Below are 21,718 nucleotides of genomic sequence, written 5' to 3'. Positions count from 1 at the left end.
AAAAGGGAGAGTGCGCACGCGCGCAAGAACCTTTCCCTCCCCGGTCCGCCGCCGCTCTCGACGCTCATCGCCTCGATCCCACAGTGCATTGCGAAACCCTGACAGGACAAGGCAAAGGGCGGAGTTTAGTTAAGCCCCTCCCCAGAACCCTCCTGCGGCGCGCGATTGCGTCACGGGGCGGGGCTTAGGTTTCCGTTGAGGGTTCGGTTTCGCCGGGTAAAGGGGAGGGGGAATGACTCGGAGTGCCTCTCTCAAGTTCCTCAGAGGCTGTTAGTCTGCGCTGTAACGTTCGTCGCGCCGTTTCTTTTCCTCTGTTCCTCGCTTGTGTTACGGACAGCAAAATTTCTGGAAGCCTTCTTTATTAAAAGTGTGACGTCTTCGGCCCTCCTAAAGCGTTGTGAAAACGTCCTGAGGCAAGATGAGGCGGCTGCTTCAAGCGGCAAGGGCCCACAGGGGCAGCAGATCCAGCCTCACAAGGGATGCGTCGCCTGCTGCTGCTGCTATCTTATTCTTTGACAAGGTTAATGGAATCCAGTAGCTACCAAAGTTTTGAAGGATGGTGTGATAGAGAGAAGCAGGAAATTAATATTTTGGTGAAATACGCTCACGGCGCAACCCCCCCCCCCTAGTTGTACGAGGTGGCAGTCATCCCAGTCAATCAAGTAAATAACTAAAAAAAAACCCACTTAACTAAAAGTATACATTGCAGAAAGATTTTGACAGGTTTTTCTGAGCACTTTGGGTCAAAATAAAGTAATGTAAAACAACAGTTGTTGAGACATTTCATTTAGAATCTGCTAGACAGAGCCAGACAGGATGATGACAGATAGGCGCATAGCTTAAATCCTGGTTACGCCCACGATCCCTGTTTAGTGGTGCTTACTACATGTATGCATAGAATTGTGTGGGCTGCTCCCCCACCCGGCTTTTTCTTGCTATACCGTATAGGTTAATGCAGATTTCCCCTTTAAAGTTACAAACAGCTGACACCTTGTGGCCATTTGTATAAATGACAAGGTCCTTTCTTTGGAGCAACACTGCTCCCTACAAAAAGCGTAGCTAAGGTAGATGGTTCAGGCTACACGTTCTCATTTGTGTGGCGCCTCTGATGTTGTGGGTCTGAATCCAGTGCAGGAGTGTGCATCTTAGAATAGGTCCTTTGACAGTATGGAAACTGAGTGGGCTGGCAAAGAAAAGCACTCTGTCTCTGAATCACTAGAGCAAATAATTCCCGTGTCACCAGTTTGTTGTGCTTCCCTTTTCTAAGCTCCGCTTCTTTGCTGCACACTCAAAAAAGGGAACCCCTGTCTCTCAGTACATGGGGAAGAAATGGAGCAAGTGATACAGCACATAATGATGAAGTCAAGCTGAGAGAGGGGAGCCCTTAAGTGTGCAGTATGGTTATGTGTGAGAACATGTGTAATGCATGTGTGATTGAGATATGGGTGGATGTGGGCACATGTGGATGTGCAGTTTGTGTGTGTTGAGAAGGAGGATATAGTATGTAGTTCTGCGTGTGCATTTGTATGTTTTGGTCCTGTCTGTTTTGGGCAACTATTGTGGCTACTTACTGTGAAACTAGTATTTTACTCTTTCCTACTGTTCAGCTTTTTTTTAAGTGTTTTTGTGTGCTGGTGTTTTTAATAATTGGAGCAATATCCAAATACATCATACTCAGAGTACATCCATTGAAATAAATGGATTTAAGTCATTAATCCTATTGATTCAATAGGTCTCGTCTGATTGCAAATAATGCTGGCTATAACCCTTGGGTTTTATTATGAGGTGGGGAACGTCCAGTCCGCAAGTCAAGAGTAGACCACTGGACTCTCTCTAGGTCATTCCCCTCACCAGCTGTACACCCTCAAAATGTTTTTGCCTGGTTGGAATAGCTGGAATGAAGCCTACTGTACATAGATTGGGGGGTGGGGCGGGGGGTGGGTCCCTACAGGGAAATGTGACCCTTGTGCTGAAAAAGGACTCCTACAACCATTTTATGGTATATCTTTCCCTGGTATCAGTACACATGAAGGTGGGTTTCTATAAATATTTTTAACAATAAACAAGCATACAAATAAATTACTGCTGAGATGTACCCACAATTGTGAGGCCTGCAGAGATTATAATGATGCATCTCCAGCTGTTGCCATTGGCTACAGACTACCTGTGACATCACAAAAGTACATGGCAGCTGAGTGGATATAAAGGTGGGCCTTTTCCTTTTCCCCAAAAGAACACAGTAAGCAACAGCTGTGATGTTCAGTCTTCCACCTGGAGGAGGTGAATAGGTAGATGGATGGAGATGATCATCTGGCTGTAGGATGCTGCAGAGCAATAATAAGGCAAGTTCACATGCAGTTTGGAATTGTTGCTTGAAGGCAGCTGATATCCATGGTTCAAACTGTGTGATGTCTAGTGGTGGACCTAGCAGAAGCTGGCAGATGTTGGTGGGTGGAAGCCAATGGAGTTCTCATTTGGATGTTGCAAGGCTGAAATACAGTGATATTTGTGGGTACAAACTGCTTGAAATTCACCTTTGGAAGCTGATTGCAGAAGCCAGTGGATATTTGTGGATTGAAGTTGGGCAATGAATATGAATAAATGGTGAGTGGAAGATGAGTGGTTGTGTCCATTGGTGTTCTGGTGTATGCTTGTGTGCATGATTTTGTTTTATTAAAGATTTTCTTGATTTACAGAAATATGTGCAATGTCTCTCGTAACATTTTTACAAATCGGTTTCATTTGTTGAGACATTGGGAAGAAAGGGGGATAGAAGTACCGTGTTTCCCCCTTTTTAAGACACCGTCTTATAACTTTTTTTACTCAAAAAAACAGACGGTGTCTTATTTTCAGGGGATGCCTTGTACCTTAAGGCCTCCTCGGAAGGGCCAGGCCACTGGCTCGGGGTGCTGCTGGGCGCTCTGCGCGGCACCGAGGCGGCAGGCTGCTGGCTCGGCGCTCCGCCCAGCGCTGCTGGGCGCTCCGGGCGCTCGGCGCTGCAGACCGCTGGTTCCGGCGGCGGGGGGCAGGCCTCGGGCAGCTCTCCCCCCAAAAGAAGAGGCCAGGCGCTGCAGGGGGCTCCGAGCGCTCGGCGCTTCGGAGCGCTCCGCTCTGCAGCCGCCGGCCTCGGGCAGCCAAACAAAAAGAGAAGAGGCCAGGCGCTGCAGGGCGCTCCGAGCGCTCGGCGCTTCGGAGTGCTCCGCTCTGCAGCCGCCGGTTCCGGCGGCGGGGCGGCAGGCCTTGGGCAGCTCCTCCCCCCCCAAAAAAAAGAAGAGGCCAGGCGCTGCAGGGCGCTCCGAGCGCTCGGCGCTTCGGAGTGCTCCGCTCTGCAGCCGCCGGTTTCGGCGGCGGGGCGGCAGGCCTCGGGCAGCTCCTCCCCCCCAAAAAAAGAAGAGGCCAGGCGCTGCAGGGCGCTCCGAGCGCTCGGCGCTTCGGAGCGCTCTGCTCTGCAGCCGCCGGTTTCGGCGGCGGGGCGGCAGGCCTCGGGCAGCTCCTCCCCCCCAAAAAAAGAAGAGGCCAGGCGCTGCAGGGCGCTCCGAGCGCTCGGCGCTTCGGAGCGCTCTGCTCTGCAGCCGCCGGTTCCGGCGGCGGGGCGGCAGGCCTCGGGCAGCTCCCCCCCCCCCGCAAAAGAAGAAGCCAGGTGCTGCAGGGCGCTCCGAGCGCTCGCTGTTTCGGAGCGCTCCGCTCTGCAGCCGCCGGTTCCGGTGGCGGGGCGGCAGGCCTCGGGCAGCCCAAAAAAAAGAAAAGAAAAAAAGAGGCCAGGTGCTGCAGGGCGCTCCATGCGTTCACTGCAGCAACAGCAGCCGGTTCCAGGCCCCTCTGGCTGGCTGGGGCGCTTGGCGGTCTCGCATGGAGGTATGTCTTATTTTCGGGGGGTGTCTTAGATTTCACTAATGATAAAAAATGCTGCCATGGCTTACTTTCTGACTACGTCTTAAAAAAGGGGAAACACGGTAGATGGGAGGGGGTGAGGGGTGAGGTGATGATGTTTCTATTTTACTTAATATATGTGGGGGGGGATTGTCAGTGTTGCTTGTACAGGTTCTCTGTTGTTCCCTTGTGTTCCTTTGGTGGTGAGAGAGGTTGCTTGTGTGCATGATTGTAAGATTTTGAAAGGGGTTGGGGCTAGTGGTGTGCATATGTACATGAATGTGATATGTGAAAAGAAACTGGTGTATATTCATGAATAGATGAAACCCGTGGAAGTTGGCAGGCTGAAGTTAGCATATGAAGTTGGCAGGCAGAAGCTGGTGGAGGTGCCTGGGTGATGTTGTGGGATAGTAGCAATCTCCCTCATTTCTGTGGGTTTTTATTTTTTTAATTGGAATCTATGAAGCTAGTGAGGCTTTCTCAAGAAAACCCCCCTGCATCCCCTGTGAAAGCAATGAAGAGAACTGCAGGGCATAAGTGCAAGTCACCTTATGCCTTCTAACTATACAGTGAGGGGGAAAAGTATTTGACCCCCTGCTAAATTTGCCCGTTTGTCCTCTGACGAGGAAATGACCAGTCCATAATTTTAATGGTAGGTTTATTGTAGCTGTGAGAGACAGAAGAACAACAGGAAAGCCCCCAGAAGACAAAAGTCAGAGATTGATGTGCATTATAATGAGTGAAATAAGTATTTGATCCCCTATCAACCAGCCAGCTGTCAGGCTACCTGGTATCTTCACTGCATGTAACAAGCGGAGATTAAAGTACCTGCTGTAAGGGAGAGGTTGTACCTGTAATCCCAGCTCGTTACAGTACCTGTACAAAAGACACCTGTCGACAGAATTAATCAATCCAGCAGATTCTAAAGTAGCCACAATGAGCAGGACCAAAGAGCTACCCAAGGATGTCAGGGACAAGATTGTAGACCTGCACAAGGCTGGACTGGGCTACAAGACTATTGCCAAGCAGCTTGGTGAGAAGGTGGCAACAGTTGGTGCAATAATTTGCAAATGGAAGAAATACAAAAATAACTCTCAACCTCCCTTGGTCTGGGGCTTGCAATGATCATGAGAATGGTGATGAAGCAGCCCAGAACTACACAGGCGGAACTTGTCAATGATCTCAGGGCAGCTGGGACCATAGTTACCAGTGGCACCCCCGAAATATCTCATAGCTTCACGATTGGGTGCATGTATTGTTTCAACTCTGGCCATAAAAGACATGAATGCTAAATATATGTTGGAATGAAGTGCTGCTTATTGCTGCAGAATGTGTTTAGGACTGTTGCCTTGCTGTCCCATAATTCAGCCTTGCATTCAGTTCAGTGTGAAGGAGCCGCATTACTCTGGCCAAGCTACAGTAAGTGTGCTGTTGCCATTCTATCTGAAACAGTTCTATGCAGACTCTTTATCTAAATACCGTGGTCTAACAAAGTTTAGAGCCATAGCAACAGAGCACTTTAGAAATGCTTTGCATGCATATCATCATGTTGCAATTCTTACAAAAAACTGTGTAAGGTTAGTAAATACTATTTCCATATTGCAGATTAGTTCAGGGGTGGCAATGCATAAAAGCCAGAAGTCAACTGAGGGCAACTCAATCTGTGTTCCAAGAGTTCTGCTGGTGAACGAGCACTGTCCCACATCTTGCAAATCCCATGGTGCTCTAGGAAGTTGAGCAGCACAGGGTTAAAACCAGACGGTGTTCCAGAGTCCGGCCTCCTTTAACAGCCTCCCACCCCCCACCCCTTAGTGGCATTGCGAAAGGAGAGAGCTGCTGCTGCTGGGCAATCTCCAAGCACTGCTCAAGATTAATTGCAGCCCATTCCTCTGCAACTGAACTCTCCAGGCATCAGATGTTACACAATCCTTACTGCTTATCTTTGGCAATGTCAACTTTTGCCTGGATGCATTGAAAGAAGCTGCTTGTGTTTCAGGCATCTGAGTGCGCTGAAGATTTCGATGGCTGGTTCAATGGCTTGGTTGCTCCCGCTGATGCTGGCCTCCTGGGTCACCATTTTGGCAGCTGAAGGTAGGATTTTACATTATATATATTCAAATTTGCAAATTTGCAAACAACAATCAAGCAAACAAAACAATTTCCATAAGTTCCCTTGGACTTCCACCCTCCCTTTTGTGGGTCTTTAGGTTAACTTTTTCTCCTGCATCTTCTCTATTAATCCAGTTCTATTAAATCCCCAATAAAGCCATCCAAAGTTTAACGGCAAGCCTCATTCCAGTCCTACTAATAATTTTAATTGTTTACAATTATTTTTAAGGTAAGTTATTGTTCGGTTTCTGATAATTGGTTCTCATGAGAAGCTTACAGATTCTTGCTTCACACAATTAACTCAAGGCAGTGTCAATTTACTCTTGGCAGAAAGCCAAGGTCTGCCTGGCCTGGCAACAGCTCTCTGATCGGGTAATGACCAGCACTGAACTCTGTTATCTAGGAATGCTAGCACAGTTGTTTCTTGTTGGGTGTTAGAGAGACAGAGAGGATTTATTTTGCTTTGCTTTGTATGCAGAAACTCTGCTGGTTTTATTTTCTTTTAATAAATCCAGTAAATAGTTATTCTGCGTCTAGCCGACTAGTCATTTCCACCTCAACTAGCTTCTGCGCTGTGCAGGAAAACTCTGCTACGTTTGAGCTAAAGCCACTAGAGCTATGCCTGACACTTCAAAATTCTAAGAGTTATGTATTTCCCCCATTCCTTATTGAAAATTTGGTCTTCCTAATTCTTGTCAGTTTTTTTTTTTGGGGGGGTGTGTAAATGTCTGGTGTGTACGCAACCTAGGTGGCCAGTGAGTCTTCCTCTAATTTATTATTTGATTAAGTAGTAAAAAGGTGTATTAAGTCAGTCAAGTTCTGCCCGTCTTGTGGAAAGTGGAGCTTGTGCTGCCTTTGCCTGCATGTGGCCAGAGCAGCATTGCTTCAGGATTCCCATGCTTTTCCAGTTGTGAAATCTAACCCTGCTTCTGACACCGGAGAGCTGAATAGTTAGCACTTGCAAGCTTGAAATTCTGCAGCTTCTGTGCAGGAATAGCAACGGTTCTCTGACTCAGACATTTCTTTTATATGCACACACAGGCCAAAATCCTTCTCCTCCACAAGTGCTTACCAAGAATGGGAAGCTCCAGGGCCAGCAGGTCCAAGTCAATGATGCTGAGAGAAAGGTGGATGTTTTCCTTGGAGTCCCCTATGCAAAGCCACCTCTTGGGCCATTACGGTTTTCCCAACCACAGCCGGCGGAACCTTGGAGCAATCTAAGAGATGCAACTTCCTACCCACCAATGTAAGTCAAGTGCAGGGGAAGTTGGGTCACCCCAAGAAAGTATTACCTGCTGCCTTGGGATTGTTAGAAAAGTTGACCTACAGAACTTGCTAACCAGACTGTAATTTTCTGATTCGCCTCCGGATATGAAAATCCCCTTGGTCAAAATTAGTGTTACTTTGGCCACTTTCCAGTCCTCAGATAATGGAGGTTCATCTGAGGGATAAATTACATATTTTTGTTAGAAGATCAGAATTTGAGGTCTCTTGGGTGGATGCCATCCAGGCCCCACAATTTCTTATCTTTTATTTTTATTAGGTCTATCTAGACCAGGGGTAGTCAACCTTTTTATACCTACTGCCCACTAATGCATCTTTCTTGATGGTAAAATGTATTTACTGCCCAACAGTGCTGTAGTAACATGTGGCGTAGAACTCCCCACCTTTAATCCTGAAACGCCCACTAGTGGGCGATATGGACCAGGTTGACTACCCCGATCTAGAGTATTCTAGACAGTCTGTGGCATCTGCAACCTTCACACCAAGCAGGCAGCTTACCATGCACTCTGCATGCCGACGAGAAACCTAACTATGTCCCTAATGATTGAATCACCCCCTACAAGGATCCCCCTGGCTTTCCCATTCCCATTTTTTCCGAGTGATGCTTTGCTTCCCCAGGATCCTCCATGAAACAAACTAGTTTTTAAAACAAATTGGCGCACACACACACACACACACACACACACACACAGGCATCAGGTTGCAAGCAACAATCCACATCCCTCCAAGGAGAGCAGTTGGCTTCTCTAAATCCTCCTGCTTCCGTCTTCCGCAGCACCTGAGGTGCCAACGGGAAGTCCCTCCTCCTCCTCTCTGCGTCCTTTGTTCTCTAATACAGTTGGACCATTTTGGAGTGGGGTGCGTCCCCCACACTCTCTAATGCTGTCTCTGCAATCTGTCCCCTCCCTTCTGTTCATAGCTAAGCAACTCCTGCCTAAACTGCTCTGTGTCTGTCTCAGCTTCTTTTTTCTAAAAAAGTATTTTTATTAAAGGTTTCTTGATTACAAAAGTATGTGCAATGTCTCTCTCGTATTTTTTCCATTTATCATTTTTACAAATCAGTTTCATTTGTTGAGACATTGGGAAGAAGAGGGGAAGAGAGGTAGACGGGGGTTGGGGGTGTTGATTGACGATACTTTTACTTAATATATGTAGAGTTTGATGTCAGTGTTGCTTGTGTGGGTTCTCTTTTGTTTGCTTGTGTTCCTTTGGTGGTGAGAGAGGTTGGCGTTGGCCTAGGGTATGGTTGTTCATTTGTGATTGGCTGTGGTGGTCTTTGTTTTCATGTGTGAGTGGGGTGGGTGGGTGGTTTTAAACTGACCTGAATGCTGAAATTTGTGCCATAGCAAAGAGAGTGCAACAGTCAACTACGCAGAAGGCTTGTCTTAGAAGCTTGGTGGCCTTTGTTTGGCAGCACCACTTAAAGAAAAGACTACTGTATATCAAATCAGGTGAGGACAGGCTGCCGCCCTGGGTTTTTCGTCCTTTGTTGGCATTCTCCTCCATTAAGTCATGCAACACTTTTCTTCCTCTCTACTCATTTGGTGTTTGCTGATGGTCAAACATGAGAAGCTATTTTTGCACTGTGTGTACTGAATTAGTTTATTTCTTTTATTTGCTTTGTCAAGGTGTCTGCAGGACCCGGAGATGGGACAAATGCTGTCAGATACGTTTACTAACAAAAAGGAAAAGGTCTCTTTGAGTATTTCTGAGGATTGTCTGTACTTAAACATCTTCACCCCGGCTCGTTCTGACAAGAACAGCAAGTTATCAGTAAGTCATGTTCTTCTTCAGGGCTTTTCACTCCCTATTATGTGTCTTGGCCAAGCAGCCTGCCAAATGTTGTCCACATCTATATACTGTAAACCAGGCTTCCTTAACCTTGGCCCTCCAGATGTTTTTGGCCTACAACTCCCATGATCCCTAGCTAGCAGGACCAACAGAAAGCCTGCTGTAAACATACGAAGCCTTAAACAGCTCAGGATCCAACTCTGGAAGAAATTGGAGAATCAGAGAATCTTAGAGTTGGAAGGGACCTAAGGGTCATCTAGTCCAACCCCCTGCAATCCAAAAAACTCAGCTAAAGCATCCATGACAGATAGCCATCCAACCTCTGCTTAAAAACCTCCAAGGAAGGAGAGTCCAAAACCTCCCGAGGGAGACTGTTCCACTGTTGAACAGCTCTTACTGTCAGAAAGCTTTTCCATATGTCTAGTCAGAATCTCCTTTCCTGCAACATTGGTTAAAGTCCTACCCTCTGGAGCAAGAGAAAGGAAGCTTGCTCCCTCCTCCATGTGGCAGCCCTTCAAATATTTGAAGATGGCTATCATATCTCCTCTCAGTCTCCTCTTTTCCAGGCTAAACATACAAGTGAAACATGACATCAAACCCACTCTGAACATTTTATTTGGCTCTGGTGGGGCAGGTAACCCAGCATGATCCCCAAATTCTATCTTTTGCTTTCAGGTGATGGTTTGGATCCATGGAGGAGCATTATTGGTGGGTGCAGCGTCCATATATGATGGGTCTGTGTTAGCGGCTTTTGAAAACGTGGTAGTGGTGGCGATTCAATACCGGCTGGGCATTCTTGGTTTTTATAGGTAAGATGTTTGTCCCAAGCTCCTTTGAGCCTGAAACATGAGTGGAGCAGAAGAAAAAGTCCCCACTCAGGGATTGGATGCACAGTCTCAGAGGCCACCCATGCTGCTTCCCTCCCTCGGGGACAGAATGGACTGCTTGGTGGCAACCAAAAGCTTTCCACGGTCAGTGCTGGAGTGCCACAGGGAAAACAGAGCCTGCCTTTCCCACTGCTGACAACACACTGGAGCCTCAGACTGTGAGCCCTCTCCTTGGGAACAGGGCAGGAGGTAGGGTGAGCAGGCAAAATGCCACACCATCGGGACCACATCGTGCATCATACCATCAAGTGACCACAGGTGGTGGCCCTTTGCAGGTGGTGGCCAGTAGGAGTCTGCTAGAGGCTACCAGGGCTGGGTGGAGGGACACAAAGGAGCTTGGACTGTGCTTTTTTAGGATTGCAGCCTTTGTGTCCCTGTTCTGCTGTCACAACAACTGTGAAGTACTGTAGAAGAGACACTAGAGCTCCTGGCCTGAGGCTAAGTGGGGATTTGAACCTGGATTTCAAGCCCAGGTCTCTTAAGACTGGCTGTCAGTGACTAGGCAAGTGGAGCTTCTATTCAGATGCTCATATCTCCTGCAACACCCCTTCCTCCCCTCCAATGTGCATGTGATCAAATTTAGACACATCCAGTGAGACATCATTGCTTCTGGAGAGGCTGCTTCATTTCAGGTAACCAAGGTAAAATAAATTATTGCAGGGCATTTTCTCATTGCATGCCCATGGGTTGGCTTTGTATTGTGACTGCTTTTCAAAAAGTTAATCAGGTTTGGCAGATCTTCTGTCTGTGCACCAATGGGGGAGGATGCTGTGCTGCATCTACACCCCCCCCCAGGCTAATATTGGATTGCATTGTTCCTTGTCATGCCTTTCCTACCTCCAAGACCTCTTAACATCTGCATGTGGGCATAACATTTGAAAGAGGGTCTCTCCAAGTAAAGATTCAATGCATATAAACACAAATTGCACTATGAATTTCTGAATGATATATGGGATGTGGATTGTGTTGCTCTGGCCCACGTGTGGTGCATTTGACATACACAATACAGTCCCTTCATGCAAATGTTACAGCTGTCTACACATGTCCAGGATGACAGGCTTGCTGTGTGGGGTGGAACATTACCTGAACTGGTTTAGCATTGACAACAGATATTGTCTAGCATTAGAACATTTGAAAGTTTGCAGTTCAGCCAGGAGAATCTCTCCTTTCGATTTGCTTTTCAACAACGTGAAAATAAGGAATGTTGACTATTTCCTTTTGTAGATGGCTTCTTTTCTGAATCCCCAAACTCCATCGCAGCCTATCATTTCTGTGCTGCTTTTTCATTCCAGTACTGGTGATGAGTTTGCACGTGGAAACTGGGGCCTCCTAGATCAAGTGGCAGCTCTCCAGTGGGTCCAAGAGAACATTGCAGCCTTTGGAGGAGATCCTGGATCAGTTACTATATTTGGAGAGTCTGCAGGTGGATTCAGTGTTTCGGCCCATGTAGGTTCATGGGGATCATAACATTTATGATTCATTTGTTTATTTTTTTGTTCATAGAATTTCCAGGCCTTCTATTGCAAGTGATTAGCTATAAAACTAAGCAAATATTACATTTGTTTTATTGCTCTAGAAACCTAAGATTAATAATGTGAAGAAACTATCCTGAAAACAACTCAAAAGAGTGTTTTAATTGAAATGTTGCATTAAAAAAATTGGAATAGGGAAGCTTATAAAACAAAATGGGCAACTGATAATGAAGGCAATTTTTTTTGTGTGTGTGCAAATTAATGTCACTCTGAAGCAGTTTAATTTGAGAATAAACTTATACAGTAGTAGATTTCTATTACTCAGATAGAAATTGGGGAAAGCATGTTTAACCTTCTAACAGTCAGTGGTTCTCTAACCAGCCCCGCACCCCCAGGCTCTGAACTGCCATGACTAATAGTGGAATGTGGGGTGGGGTTCAAGGCCTGGCCCTGCTTATGAGGCAAGCTGGTGATAGCTGTTTCATACCCTCCAATATTTCTCCAGTGAAAATAGGGCCGTTCCATTCCATAAAGATAGTCTTACTATTTATACCCCACACATCTTACTGGGTTGCCCCAACCACTCTGGGCAGCTTCCAACATATATAAAAACATAATAAAACATTAAACACAAATAACACCTTCCTTATATAGGATTGCCTTCAGACGGCTCAAGAGTCGATTAACTCCATACCCTCCAACATTTCTCCAATGAAAATAGGGACAGCCTAAGGAAAAGAGGGACATTCTGGAATCAAATCAGAAACCAGGATGGCTTCTCTAAATTAGCGATGTCCCTGGAAAATAGGGACACTTGGAGGGTTTGCTGTTTGGGGTAACATTCAAAGGGCAACAAATGGTGGCACATGCCAAGGAGTCTGTCTCTCTGGGGGATACCATCCCTCCCTGCTTTAGTGGGTAACAATTGAACCTAGGCAGGTTTGAAGTGTGTCAGAATCCACATTAAGGGTCAAAGTAGCTAATGCGCTGGTTTTCAAACTTCCTTTTAGCAGACCTTCAGAATATTGGAGTGGATTCTAGACCACTCACATAGTTAATGCAGGGCTCTGGCCCAGTGTGTTGGGGCCCAGTGTTGCTCCCCTTAACTGAGGGTGTGCCATAGTTCTGACACCCTCACCTGTGTCTGCACTTTGGAGGGATGAGGCCCAGGGTGAAGGCGGCATTACAGATCTTCTCGCTGAGGAGACCCCGAGGAAGTCCAGGACCCCTCAGGAGGAATGTTTGGACATTGCCACGCTTTTGGAAATAGGAGTGATATGGCAAGGCCGTGACTGGGATGTCTGCTTCCCCTGCTTCCCTTCTCAGGTCGTTTCTCCTCTGTCAAAGGGTTTGTTCCACAAAGCCATCTGTGAAAGTGGCGTTTCTGTCATGGATGTTCACAGAGAGGTTAATCCACAAGAGTTTGCAAAGGTCAGTGTTTGAAAATGGCCCTGGTAATATAGACGGAATTGGCGAGGGAGGGCAGCTAGAGCTGAGCGTGTGTGCTGGTCCAAGGAGTTGCCTTTTGGAGCTGTGTTGCACTTTTTAAAACCCAAAAACCAAAACATGAAGTGGCCTGTTTCTTAGGGTGACGTGCAACTCTCTCAGGGTTCTTACACCTGTCTCAGGATGTGTGTGTGTCTGTGTGTGTGTTGAACACTTAGTTACATGGCATTGAAGCATTCTCCTCTGCCGTCCTCTGCTACTTTTGTTTACACCTCGCGGTGTCCACACAAGTATTAAAAATATTTGTGCTTTTCCTGATGGAGCAGAATGGCCTGTTCTTTCTGATGCTTAGCCAGGACTGGTTTCTTTCTCATGGTTGCAGAAAATTGCTGCAACCGCTGATTGTCCGATATCCAGCTCAGTCGAGATGATTCGTTGCCTCAAGGGAAAGACGGAGAACGAGATCCTACAGGCGACTCTCAAGATGGTAAATGTGTTGCAATCTGATGCTGCCCTCTGCATAGTTAGGGAGATAAAAGTATTGATAGAGGTTAAGGAATCTCAGTGGAACTAGATGTTGATAATAATAATAATAATAATAATAGTAATAATAATAATAATGGCACAATCATTTTTAGTCCTCTTATCCTTGTTCCATCACTGCATGAGAATTGAGTATGCTTAGTGGCCATGAAACGTTACCAGTTGGGAGGTGGGAAGCACTACAGGTAAGGGAGCAGGGAGAGAGTAGAATCCCCTGCGTGAGTGGAGCTCCTCACACCTTGGAGCTTGTCCAGCAGGCTGGCAGCACAAGCCCAGAAGAGAAGGTGCTCCTGCGAATGTCCCGCTGGTTGTTTAATCCGCTTCCTTCCAAGGCAGCGTCTGCTCCTGGGGCTTTGCCCTCTTCTGACCTGTGCACAGCTCCCATTGTTTTCCTATGTGTAGGACAATTTCTTAGTGATTTATGTCTGCAGACCTTTAAATAGGAAAAGACCATGTGACACCTGTCCTCTCAGCTTCCCCCTTCCTGTGATTACAGGATTTCATCAGAATGCATCTTGGCGCAGAAGAAAAAGTGAGTAAATCAATTGAATGAGGATGGCCTGAGGGGAGGGAAGCAAGTGAAGAAGACTTACCATGAGAACAGGCACCAACAGCAGCCGACTGAGGGCAGCTCTAAGCCTGCTTCTTTTCCAAACTGCAGGCGAGAGTTCTCTGCACCTCGGGATCCAGAAACGGAATCTGGATGCACATTTTTATGTGGCTGGTTGCCCCCCCCCCATGTAAAGATAAGAGTCACATCCATTGCTTTCCCCCCTTCTGCACAGAACAGGGCGTATTTCTGAGGAAGCAGCCTTGGCAGCCTTGGATTTGGACTTCCTACTTACTGTAGCAAGCTAAACTTTGCTCCCCCACAAGGCTACCTCTCCCAGTGTCATTGGTGTCAAAGGGCACCACTGGGAATTGTAGTTCTGTGAGAGAGATAAGCCACAGTTCCCTGGAATCTTTGGGAGCGGGGAAATGTGCTTCTAAGATATAGGTGTGTATATGAAGCCTGAGATAGTCATCTTGTGCCATTTGATGCTGCAAAACCTTCACTTATTGCCACTGATGGAGAGGTAGTCTTCTGCAGAAGACAAAGCCTAGGACAGTAGCTCCTGATCCAGCTCCAGTCTCACAGAACAGCCCATGGAGCCCCACCCACCTGACTAAACAGAGCCAGCCTGTCAACCAGGGCTGGCCCTTTTCTCATGGACTCTTCATTGCATTGAACACCTCCAGAACATCTGTAGGGCCGCAGTTTGGGGATGCCTGCTAGTCTCTGCTTCTCAATGTGTATTGTATTATTTTATGTACTGTGGCTTGTCGTTGTTTTATTGATTATAGTTTAGAAATTATTTATTGTAACTGTTGAGTAGATTTCTGTTTAACTTTTATATGTTGATATTATTTTATACTATTCCAATAATTGTTGAATGTTACTTTTTGATGTAGGTTGCTTATTTTAAAGTTTTGTTTTATTATCACATTTTTGTATTGCATTAGATTGCTATAAGTTGTACGTTTTTTTGTTTCTTCAGCTTGTAAACCACCTTGAGTATTGTAAGATAGAAAGACGGTATACAAATTAAAAATGATGATGATGATGACCCTGTGACTGGTAAGGGTGTGGGCCACAAACAGGCTTCACCACAAGAATTGCCTCCAGCCTTTAAGAGCAAGAGGAAGAGCAGAATATTGGACATATTTATGTTAGGCATAAATGAAAGTTCCAGCCCTGAAGAGCGAAGCAAAAGCAAATAACTGATTTTTTTAAATTCCCTCCTCCCTCCAGCACACTATGTTCTACACTGCAAGTGTTGATGGTGTATTTCTTCCAAAAAACCCTAAGGATCTCCTTGAAGAGAAAAGGATCAATAATGTTCCATACATCATAGGTGTCAATAATCATGAAACAGGATGGCTTATACCTAATGTAAGACATTGTGTATTTTAATGCATCTTTCTGGGGCCCCCTAGTGCTCACATCTAGAACTAGAAGCTCTGCTTCTTCTCCTCTAGATGATGCAGTTGCCGGATGCCACGAAGGGGCTTGACAGAGAGACGGTCACTCTTGTGCTGCGCAGCTCAGAGCAATTATTGGTAAGGGGGTTTCTCAGATTGATTGACTTTCTAATGTCATTAGCCGTACTTTCCCCAAGTGAATTGTTGCTTGGGGTGGCAAGGAGTAGAGGGGCTTTTTGGAGATGCTTGATATCTACTGGCAGTTTTCTGGCCGTCTAAAGAACTCTTTTGAGCATCTTCATCAAGGGGATGGCAGGGAAGGGAAATTACAGGATTCCTGGCAGAAGGGAATACAGTAATGTGGTTCTATGTTGCCCTTCTCCTTGATCATGGGAGAAGCTATGTTTTCAATAGCTCTTCCTGCCTTTATCTCCCATTGCAGGGTGTTGCTCCGGAACACGTTCCTATAGTTGCCAATGAATATCTGAAGGATGTTAGTGACCCTGTACAGCTCAGGGACCAACTTCTTGAGCTGCTAGGAGATGTGGTATTTGTTGCTCCAGCCATCCTAACAGCGAATCTCCACAGAGGTCAGTTGCTGTCAGAGTTGCTGCATCACAGGTGGCCTTCGCTGGGCCAGTAGAAGCGAGCTAGCTGCTCACTAGGAATGAGGCATAAATTGGGATTCATTAGGATTTTAATATGAATCTCACCAATTCACACTTTCCGAAACAAATGTGGAAAGTGAAACATAGCTAGCCTTCAAAATTAGCATTTCTCCCAATTTTGTGATGCAATTCTCCCACCAAATAGTGTGTGCGTCTGGGGGAAGTTTGAAGAAAAAAATCCATATATTAGTGAAAACTACACATAAAAATGCATTGTGTTAGAATAAATTGCTTGCAAAAATGTGTCGTTAGGAGAAACTTGCACTAAAAAGCTTGTGGATTTTCACGAGGACTTAACAAAAAAATTGCAAAAATGTGGAGTGCCTTCCCCCTGAATTGATTACCCCCTCCATCCAAGATGTCTCCACTCATGACAGCTGCAGATGCTGAGCCCAGGTTTGTTGGTTTGTGAAGCATTTATTTGCTTCCACCGCTGAGCTGCTGGCCTTCAGCATTAACTGCCTGTGGCTCTCTCAGAATGGCCATGCAAACATTTGGTTGGGGTAGGGGGATGGAGATTACTTTCTACCAGGAACTCTGGTTTTCAGTTTGAAGTCTGGGAAATAGTGGGTATGCTAGTTGAGAGAACATCCCCTGGAACCTCCACAGCTCATGAAAAGAAGTCAAGAGTATGGGTAAGTCCCAAGAGTTACTGAGCCCAAGGAAAGGTTTTTCTTTCTGGTTTTGTATATAACTTATGTGCTCCAAACTCAAGGTCTGAATGCTATGAAGAGTTTTTAAATGGAGTGAGTGAGTTAGTTAGTTAATTTATTGTTCCTGTTCTTGACCAGCACACACATTTATACATCAAACTATCCAATACACAATTTTTAAATGGAGATGAAAGCATTTTGACAGAGTCATCACTTTCCTTGGATGCACACACACTATTTTTTGGTCCCACTGTCACTTCTGGTTTTGGAAACAATTAAAAACTCTTCAAAGCCTCTTTCTCCAGAGGCAATGTGAAGTGAACACCTGCCCCACAAGCAGTGATCCCCCTTCAAACTGTCATCAACTCTCTGAAAAATGACTTCTGGTTCCAGTTCCAAAATCAAGAGTGGGGAATTAAAACTGGCTCACAGACTGAATCCAGAACTTCTCCCCTACAGCAGACCATTCTGGACCTAAATGGAAAGGTTTTTTGTAAATAAATAAATACATTTAAGGTTTCCTTCTGTCTTCTTCCACCAGCCACTCACTCAACATGTTGCTTTATGTTTATTTTGGGTAATGTGCCAGAGAATGCCCCCTTCTAACAACGTCTTTGTTTTTTTTCAGATGCTGGCTACCCAACCTTTGTGTATGAATTTCAGCACCGTCCAAGTTCATCCTTGGGCTTTAAACCAGACTATGTTAAAGCGGACCATGGTGATGAAATTGCCTTTGTCTTGGGGAAGCCTTTCTTAGCAGGTGAGGTGCTTCTGCTCTCTAAAAACTTTTTACATTTCATTTTTAGCAATTAATGATATTTTGGTTTCATCTGCAAACGATGGGCATGTAATCACATCTAAACAGGATGTTTAAACCTCGGGATTGCTGGTGGTCACAGAGGGGCTGTGGGTGGCTGCATTTTGAAGACTCTTAAATTGTTGTCAAAGGCAGATCCACATGCAATTTGTTAACAGCAGTCAGATTTTAAGGTTGTGAAGGTGTGAGCCACTGTCGGCAATCCAACACTTCCCACCCCTCTCTCTCCTGGTCCTGGCATCCCAGCATTTATTGCATGAGTGACTATCACTGAGCCTAAATGGCAAGAGGAGTGAAGTTATGGAGGAAAGCTGCAGGAGTTCTGTTTTCACCAGGCAGTGAAGCTCTTTCAAAGCTTGTATCCCTAATCTCTAGGACTCCTTAGTGAGTATCTTGTGACTCCAGCTGCAATCAAACAGAACAAATGTGACCTACACCATTGGCCAAAATTGTGGAAACCTTTTGGGAAAAGTGTATTTCTGAGGTTTGATGGCTCATAACACTTTTTTGGAATAATACCATAAAATTATATATCAATGGAAACATAATTTAATGAAGAATATAATGCAGCAAATTTTGTTCAGTTATCTGTATTCTATCAAAAGTTATAGCCAAATAACCAGAAAAAGGAAGCACAACTTGCTTAGGTTGATATGCAGTAGCTTTCCTTCATCTGAATGTAGCCAATGAGCATGAGTGTTTAGAGAGCCAATCAGGTGTTATGAGCCATCAAACTGTGGAAATACACTTTACCCAAAAGGTTTCTACAATTTTGGCCACTAGTGTATTAAGGGCTAGGTGACCTGTAGCAATATATAGCAATTTTATCTAACTTGTTTTTTCTGTTGTACCCCCCCCCCCCCCCGAGCCACGCTGTGTGTTATGAAGCTATTATTGCTACGCAAGAGAAACTGAATTATTTCTGTATACAGGCTTAGCATAAGGAGGAAGGGCTCATAGCATTAACACACTGCTTCCCTATTAGGTTTCCAAGAGGATCTCCAAAGCCTCGTCTTTGGTTTCACAGAGAGCAAGTAATCATCAGCCACCCAGTCCTGTAACAATATTTTATATTGCCCTTTTGTTGTGGATTTTTATTATTGTGATATTATTATTGTGTTGTATTTTTGTATTTGATATACATAGAAAAGGTAAAATAGGTAAAGGACCCCTAGATGGTTAAGTCCAGTCAAAGACGATTAAGGGGGTGTGGCACTCATCTCACTTTCAGGCCAAGGGAGCCAGCGTTGGTCCACAGCTTTCCAGGTCATGTGGCCAGTATGACTAAACCACTTCTGGTGCAGCGGAACACCATGGTTGTATCCAATGGGTGAAATTCAGCGCTTTACTCAGAGTAAACCCACTGCAATTATTAATTTACTCTGAGTAAAAGTTAAAAATTACCCCATAATCTTTAGAAATGGCTTACATCTATTTTTTTGTCTCTTGTCTGCAGGTGATGCTACAGAGGAAGAAAAAAGGCTGAGCAAAACGGTTATGAAATATTGGGCTAATTTTGCTCGCAGTGGGTGAGTAATAGAATAGAATAGAATGCTGATGTTACTGTAGTATATGTCTTTTGAACCAGTGGGTGCATTTTGAATTTTGAGAGAATGTTATGGGCAAAAGTCACAAAATGGCTGCCATGAGGGTGTGGCATAACAAAAATGCCATAACACAAAAATAGAGCACAGTCATTGCTCCTTTACTCTCTCTCTCTCACACACACACACTCCTCCAGGACAACCTATTGCTTAGCATGCGAAGCCGGCTATATTCTGCTAGCCCTCGTTGCAGAGATACAGCTGTTAAAGGCAGAAGAATCCTGTTTTTTCTCTCCAGTGTCAATCCTACATTAAAGTCTAGGCTGCCATCAGATACCCACTTACCTGGGAGTAAGCTCCATTAAACACTTACTTTGAAGGAGGTATATAAACCCTTGTACTGTAGGTGAAAATACAGCAAATTCTTAATGAGGGCCTGGCCTTCAGCTCCTGCAGAGCAGGAGGCATACCTTGGCCTCTTTGAAAAAAATTCAACATTGAATTTTGCCATTCTGGGTGAGGAATTATTTAACATTCACACACACAAACTGTGAAGTATTTGCAGTAAAATAACTTCTAGAGAGGGCCCACCTCAGAAAAAAATGCATCCCGGTTGCTGGAGGAAAAGGAAGGATAAACTACAGATATTTCAAGGACCACTAGAAATACATAAGTGAAGAAAGCACACTAAAGGCAAGTGGACATTAGCAGCTGTTTAGGACCCTGGGGACCCTTACTGCATGATGGCCAAACATCTCATTTATCAATCAGAGATATGACTTCACTTGGCAGATGGAAGACGCCATGCTGGCTCATTTCAGACAAATTACGGTACTTAAAAGGATGCCTGCACATTTTGGTTGATAACTTTCTTTTTAGGAAGGTCAGAGACTACCTGAAAAAAAATGATTGGAAGTTTGGAGTCCAGGGACTCCAACAAGAGTGTTTGCACATGAGGGCTGGTGGCCCCTGTCTTAGAAGATCACAGGATGAACATGAGCCAATAGTGTGATGCAGTTGCTTTGAAAGCTAATGCAATCTTAGGCTTCCTTGACAGAATCATGTCCAGATCATTGAAAACCATATAGAGTCAGTCTATCCTGCATTAGCCAGGCACACCTGTAGTCTAGTGTCCAGCTCTGGGCACTACATTTTAAGAAGGACATTGGCCAGCTGGAGGTTTTGGGGGGCGAGTGTGACCAAGGTGGTGAGAGATATGTTCTATAGGCTTCAGGATTTGTCCTTGAAGCAAAACCCCTGACCCACAACCAGCCCCATAAAACATAGATTTGCACAGCAATATAGGCAGGAGGGTGTAGTGGGAAGAGCAGGAGCCTGTTCAGTTGGCTTGTGTGTCTTGCGAGGAGGTCAGGGTCCTACTTCCAGTGAAATGACCCCAAATTGTCCCACCATCGCCCATAAGAGTGAGCATATTTGGGATAACAGGTCCTGTGGGAAGCTGATGGCCTCTTTTTATGGTTTCTAGGAACCCGAACGGTGCTGGCCTGGTGAACTGGCCCCTTTACGATGCAGCTGAACAATACTTGGAAATAGGCTTAAAGCAGAAGCCGGCAAAGAAGCTGAAGGAGCAAGTAGTTAACTTTTGGACCAAGACCTTACCTGAAAAAATAGCTGAAAGCCAAAGGCGAACTGAATTATAATGTCAGGTTGTGATGGTTGGCACACCTCCAGTATAGAAGTAGCAAAATGAGGTTGGACTCTGCCCTTCAGACTCTATGTGAAGCATAGTTGTCAAGTTCTCCCTTATGCTGAATAGGCTTCCTCGCGAGAAAAGGGAAAACTTGACAGCTATGATGTGGAGAGGTTATATTGTTGAGTGCTGCCCCATATAAACATCTCATAGAAAATCGTTCTCGATGTGCTAGTTTACAAGAAGTGTGTGTGTGTTTGTGTGGGAGCACTCAACAACATGTCTCTTCTACTTGGAGTCTAAAGCACAGTCAATAATTCTACTGCTGTATTGTACAACCGGATTCTGCGCAGCATGTAGAATAAATTTTCCAGGATCCCAGAAGATGGCAGTCCAAACCTGCTGTAAGAACTGTACCAGCATTCTGTTAGAACATGGATAATTGTATCCTAAATTTTAATTTGCTTTATTTCAATAACCTGAGAATTCAGCAATGTCCACATAGCTAAATTGCACCCTTAAATATGCAGACTGGAAGGAACATACTTCAATTTTTTTTTGTGTTTTCCTCTTTGCACTGTTTGTTTATGGGGGTTGGTTTCAGGGTAAGTACTAAGAATGAAAGCAACTGTAGTAGGAAACTTTTAACACTTTCAATTCTTTAAAATGTTTAAGATTACAGCTATGATGTGTGTGTGTGTTTTTAAACACTTCGTCTCAACAAATGAAACTGTTCTGTAAAAATGTTACGAGAGACATTGCACATATTTCTGTAAATCAAGAAAATCTAATAAAAAAAGGTTTCATCCTCAAAAAAAAATATTTTATACACTAAAAGGTTTGTGTGCATTTTGCTTCAGCACATGCATTGGTAGTTATATGTAACACCTGTGATGAGAGTAGGCCCCCAAAAACTCCACTTTGCTGAAGCTGAGTCACACACCCTGTTGGTCCCAAGTCTGACAGGCTTCACACATTGCGTACATATACTGAAGCTGTTCACATATACATGAAGGACATG

General features: G+C 45.1%; 1 protein-coding gene across 2 annotated transcripts; it reads left to right on the top strand.

Moving 5' to 3' along the window:
- The first annotated feature begins 262 nt into the window (after positions 1-262).
- On the top strand, positions 263-21,534 carry LOC118093787 (fatty acyl-CoA hydrolase precursor, medium chain-like). Of its 2 annotated transcripts, none has more exons than XM_088660638.1 (15): positions 263-520; positions 5,867-5,961; positions 7,021-7,225; positions 8,892-9,036; positions 9,730-9,863; positions 11,234-11,387; positions 12,740-12,844; positions 13,242-13,346; positions 13,899-13,934; positions 15,195-15,335; positions 15,422-15,502; positions 15,807-15,954; positions 17,314-17,445; positions 18,959-19,031; positions 20,533-21,534. In XM_088660638.1, the coding sequence occupies exons 1-15, from the start codon at positions 480-482 to the stop codon at positions 20,705-20,707; spliced, it is 1,770 nt and encodes a 589-aa protein (XP_088516764.1). In that variant the 5' UTR covers positions 263-479; the 3' UTR covers positions 20,708-21,534. The 2 variants fall into 2 exon arrangements, with proteins under 2 accessions (XP_088516764.1, XP_034989397.3); XM_035133506.3 differs by lacking the exon at positions 263-520 and adding an exon at positions 5,158-5,289.
- The last annotated feature ends 184 nt before the right edge of the window (positions 21,535-21,718 follow it).

This window comes from Zootoca vivipara, chromosome 1 (assembly GCF_965207765.1).
Source record: "Zootoca vivipara chromosome 1, rZooViv2.hap1.1, whole genome shotgun sequence".
Taxonomy (NCBI): Eukaryota; Metazoa; Chordata; class Lepidosauria; order Squamata; family Lacertidae; genus Zootoca; species Zootoca vivipara.
The sequence above is the reverse complement of the archived record's forward strand: the minus strand, read 5'-3'. Positions and strand labels throughout refer to the sequence as shown.

Excerpts from the sequence above, each read along its gene's own strand:
- LOC118093787 (XM_088660638.1), top strand. The coding sequence starts at position 480 with ATGCGTCGCCTGCTGCTGCTGCTATCTTATTCTTTGACAAG. Across the intron at positions 521-5,866 it reads CTATCTTATTCTTTGACAAG|GCATCTGAGTGCGCTGAAGA; the intron begins GTTAATGGAATC and ends CTTGTGTTTCAG. Across the intron at positions 17,446-18,958 it reads GGGGAAGCCTTTCTTAGCAG|GTGATGCTACAGAGGAAGAA; the intron begins GTGAGGTGCTTC and ends TCTTGTCTGCAG.